This window comes from Penaeus vannamei, chromosome 26 (assembly GCF_042767895.1).
Source record: "Penaeus vannamei isolate JL-2024 chromosome 26, ASM4276789v1, whole genome shotgun sequence".
In the NCBI taxonomy this organism is placed as follows: domain Eukaryota; kingdom Metazoa; phylum Arthropoda; class Malacostraca; order Decapoda; family Penaeidae; genus Penaeus; species Penaeus vannamei.
The window spans coordinates 26,908,980-26,913,979 of NC_091574.1; the positions used below are offsets into that span (position 1 = coordinate 26,908,980).

General features: G+C 40.5%; 1 protein-coding gene across 1 annotated transcript in view; it reads left to right on the plus strand.

The window, feature by feature from the left end:
- LOC113821154 (cholinesterase-like) overlaps positions 1-5,000 on the plus strand; it is a gene marked incomplete in the record, with an annotated part of 39,461 nt that overhangs the window by 12,376 nt on the left and 22,085 nt on the right. The window contains 2 exon segments of the mRNA XM_070140265.1: positions 941-1,088; positions 4,000-4,185. Coding sequence (XP_069996366.1) covers positions 941-1,088; positions 4,000-4,185 — 334 coding nt within the window.

Genomic DNA, 5,000 nt, shown 5'->3' on the forward strand with positions numbered 1-5,000 from the left:
AATTTAACCACTATCATCAGTTTCAATTTAATTAACCCTTTCGTAGCTGTTAGATTAGCCAATATTTCACGGAGATTGCCAACCCTACGCCATAAGCTTCTGTTTCATTATTATCACCGTAATTAATAGATAACTAATTTTTCCATTCTCTTATTTATCGTTCTTTTTATTTTTCTCTTTATTTGCATATTTCTCTTTCTCATTATCTGCAAATTTATTTCTCTTTATCTCTATTTCATTATTATCACCGTAAATGCATAGATAACTTTTTTTTTCTTTTTGTATTTCCTTATATATCGTTCTCTTTATTTTTCTCTCTCGTTGCATATTTATGTTTCTCTTTATTTTTCTCTTTGTTTATATATCGATATTTCTCTTTATTTTTCTTTTTATTTGCATATTTCTCTTTCTCTTTATTTTTTTCCTTTGTTTACATATTTCTCTTAATCTTTGTTTCCATATTTATCTTTCTCTATATTTTCTCTTTATTTACATATCTTTCTCTTTATCTACATATTTATATCTCTTTATCTTTATTTCATTATCAACACCGTAATGTATAGATAACTTTTTTACGTATTACCTTATTTATCATTCTCTCTATTTTCTTCTTTCTTTATATATTCATCTTTCTCCTTATTTTTCTCTTTATTTTCATATTCATCCTTCTCTTTATTTTTTTCTCTCTCTTTATCTACATATATATCATCATTTCTCCCCACTTACATATTTCTCTTTATCTCTCTTTACCTACATATTTATCATCTTTTTTCCTCATATATATATTTCTCTTTATCTCTCTTTATCTACATATTTATCCTAATTTCTCCCCACTCACATATTTCTCTTTATCTCTCTTTACCTACACATTTATCATTATTTCTCTTTATCTCTCTTTATCTACATATTTATCATCGTTTTCTTTTTATATTCCTCACAGCCAGCGCGAGGGTTCCGGGCGTATCCTGTTGTGGTGGTGTTGGAGGGAGAGCTGTTCGTGACGTCATCACCGTCCCGCTACCCCGGCCAGGACCTCGCTGCCGTTGACGTCATCGTTGTGTCGGTTAATTATCGTACTAATGCCTTCGGTGAGGTTATGGAGATCCTTCGTGGGGTGTGTGTGAGGGGGGGGGGTGGGAGGGCGGTTGGGTGGGGGGAGGGGGGGACGTGTGAGGGTGGGTGTGTGGGGATGGGTATGTGGTGTGTGGGGAGAGGGAGGGTGTGGGTGTGTGGGTGTGTGGCGAGAGAGGGGAGATGGAGAGAGGGGCGCAGAGGCAGGAGGGGGAGAGGGGAGAGGAGAGGGAGAGAGGAAGAGAGAGACATGGGGAGAGAGGGAGACAGAGAGAGAAAGAAAGAAAGAAAGAGAGAGAGAGAGAGAGAGAGAGAAAAAGAGAGAGAGAGAGAGAGAGAGAGAGAGAGAGAGAGAGAGAGAGCAGCAGCAGCAGAGAAAGAAAGAAAGAGAAAAAGAAAGAAAGAAGGAAAGAAAGAGAAAGAAAGAAAGAGAGAAAAAAGAAAGAAAGAGAGGAAGAAAGAAAGAACGAGAGAAAGAGAGAAGCTAATACAATTTCCCCCCGTACTATTAATTTTCCTCATTATCTCGGTCTGTATTACCCTCACTTTTTTCCCCTCTTTAAATTCCCTAGCAACAGCACTTTCCCCGAACTTTTCGTAATGTAAGAAGGCTTCTCTGCAGTACGAAGCCTACGAAGATTCTCACTTCAAATTCTTCCAACCAAAATGCCAGTTGGATTTCTCTCTCTCTCTCTTTTCTTCTCTTATTTTCTGTCTCTCTTCTCTTCTCTCTCTCTTATTTTCTCTTCTCTTCTCTTCTTCTCTCTCTTCTTCTTCTCTCTTCTTCTTCTCTCTTTCTTCTTCTCTCTCCTCTCCTCTCCTCTCTCTCCTCCTCTCTCTCTCTCCTCCTCCTCTCGCTCTTGCTCTCTCCCTCTCGCTCTCGCTCTCTCCTCTCGCTCTCGCTCTCGCTCTCTCTCTCTCCCTCTCTCCTCTCTCTCTCTCTCTCTCTCTCTCTCTCTCCTCTCCCTCTCTCTCCTCTCTCTCCCTCTCTCTCTCCCTCTCTCTCTCTCTCTCTCCTCTCCTCCTCTCCTCTCTCTCTCTCTCTCGTTCTCTCTCTCTTTCTCTCTCTCTCTTCTCTCTCTCTCTCTCTCTCTCTCTCTCTCTCTCTCTCTCTCTCTCTCTCTCTCTCTCTCTCTCTGGCTCTCTCTCTCTTTCTCTTCTCTCTCTCTTCTCTTCTCTTCTTCTTCTTCTCTCTTCTTCTTCTTCTCTCTCTTCTCTCTCTCTTCCTCTTCTCTTCTCTTCTCTTCTCTTCTCTTCTCTTCTCTTCTCTTCTCTTCTCTTCTCTTCTCTTCTCTTCTCTTCTCTTCTCTTCTCTTCTCTCTCTCTTTCTCTCTCTCTCTCTCTAAACAAACGAAAATCATATCGACAACTAAGGCTATTTTGATAATGATGACAGTAATAACACTACTTATATTGACATGAAATCCCAGTGGGGAAGAGTATGGCCTTCTCCGGGGTCTAACACAAACGAAAATCATAACGACAAGTAAGACTATTTTGATAATATTGCAGTAAAGTCATTAAGAAAATATCAACAGTTCTGTCAGTTGTTTGCTGGTATTACTATCACTTTTTTATGTTTTTTTGTTGTTGTTGTTCTCTCTTTCTCTTTTTATTATGTTATCATTTGCTTATTTTATGTTATTTTTTCTCATTTTTTTTAATGGTATTATCTCTCATTTTTCTTTCCCTCACATTATTATCTTACGTTTTCTCTCTTTTACGTTATTTCTATTTTATCTCTTATTAAGTTATCTCCCATTTTTTCTTCTTTAGATTATTATCTCACAATCTTATCTTTATGTCAAAATCTCTCATTTTCTCTTTATTGCATAATCTCAAATTGCTCTCTTTATTACATTATTATCACTTTAATTAAGTTATATCACATTTCTTTCTTCTTTACATCATAATCTCATAATTTTCTTTTTTTACTTCAAAATCTTATTTTTTTCTCTTTATTACAATATTTTCTCGCATTTGTTCCTCTTTATTGTATTATTAATCTCACATTTTTCTCTCTCATTTTGTTTACATCTCATTTTTTCTCTCTTTTTGTTAATAGTTCTCTTTTTTTCTTTTTTTTGGTTATCTTATATTTCCTTTCTATTTTTTGTTATTATTTTGTTAATATCTTATTTCTTTCTCTCTTTTTAGTTAATCTCTTTTTTGTTAATATCTCTTTAATATTTTTTTCGCTCTTTTTATTAACATCGCTCATTTTTTTCCCTCTCTTTGTTATCAAAATCGCTCATTTTCCTTCATTTTTCTTCCTACTTTTTATTATCTCCCATCTTCCCTCTCTTTTTTTATCAACATCGCTCATTTTCCTTCATTTTTCTTCCTACTTTTTGTTATCTCCCATCTTTCCTCGCTTTTTTTTATCAACATCGCTCATTTTCCTTCATTTTTTTACCTACTTTTTGTTATCTCCCATCTTTCCTCGCTTTTTTTTTATCAACATCGCTCATTTTCCTTCATTTTTCTTCCTACTTTTTGTTATCTCCCATCTTTCCTCTCTTTTTTATCAACATCGCTCATTTTCCTTCATTTTTTTACCTACTTTTTGTTATCTCCCATCTTCCCTCTCTTTTTTTTATCAACATCGCTCATTTTCCTTCATTTTTCTTCCTACTTTTTATTATCTCCCATCTTTCCTCGCTTTTTTTTATCAACATCGCTCATTTTCCTTCATTTTTCTTCCTACTTTTTATTATCTCCCATCTTTCCTCGCTTTTTTTTATCAACATCGCTCATTTTCCTTCATTTTTTTTACCTACTTTTTGTTATCTCCCATCTTTCCTCGCTTTTTTTATCAACATCGCTCATTTTCCTTCATTTTTTTTACCTACTTTTTATTATCTCCCATCTTCCCTCTCTTTTTTTATCAACATCGCTCATTTTCCTTCCTTTTTTTTTACCCACCAGGCTTCCTGTCCTGGGAAGACGCGATCCTCCCCGGCAACCTGGGCCTCCGCGACCAGTCCTTGGCGCTCCAGTGGGTCGCCGAGAACATCGACAAATTCGGGGGCGACCTCAAGAGGGTCACGCTCCTGGGTCACTCCGCCGGGGCCGCCTCCGTCGCCTACCATCTCGTGCATCCGAGGGGCCAGGGTGAGGAGATGGAGGGGTGTGTGGAGTGGCGGAGTAGGAGAGTAGAGGGAGGAGGGGGAAGTGGGGGTAGGGGAGGGTGAGGGGGAGGGGAGGGTAGTGTGGGAAGGTGAAGGCAGAGGTGGAGAGGGGGGAGGGGGGGAGGGGGAGGAGGTAGGGAGGGGTGGAGAGGGTGAGGGGGTGAGAGGTGAGGGTGGTGGGGGAAGGTAGGAGGGCATGATGGGGTGAGGGTGGAGGTAGGAGGGGTGGTGAGGTGGAGAGGGTGAGAGAGGGGAGGGGGAGGGGAGGTAGGGATGGAGACGTAGGGAGGTAGGAGGGAGGAGGGAGGTAGGAGGGGCAGGAGGGTGATGGAGAGTTAGGGAGGGTGGAAAGGGGAGAGGGTAAGGAGGAGAAGGTGTGGAGAGAGAAAGGGAGAGGGTGAGGGAGAGGAACGGTGGAGAATGAGATGGGGAGGAGGAAGAAGGGAGGAGCGGAAAGGGGAAGAGGAGTGAAGGGAATGAGAGAGATTAGAGAATGGAGGAGTAGGAGAGGTAAAAGGGGAGAAATACGGGTTGAGGAGAGAAGGGAGAGAGGGAGGAGGACAGCATTAGGAACCCCGCCCCTAAATCACGCCCTCCATCACCCGAACACGCCCACAACCTGCTTCTCACGCACGACAGCCAACACCTCTCCCGAAGTCGTCGTCCCCTCCCCCCCCCCTCCTAGACCCCCGCCACGCTAAAAGTCCTGAAAAGTCTCTGAAGAAAAATCCCGAAAAGTCTTCCTGGAAAGTCTCTAAAAAAAAATCCCTGCAAAGTCTTCCTGAAAAGTCTTGAAAA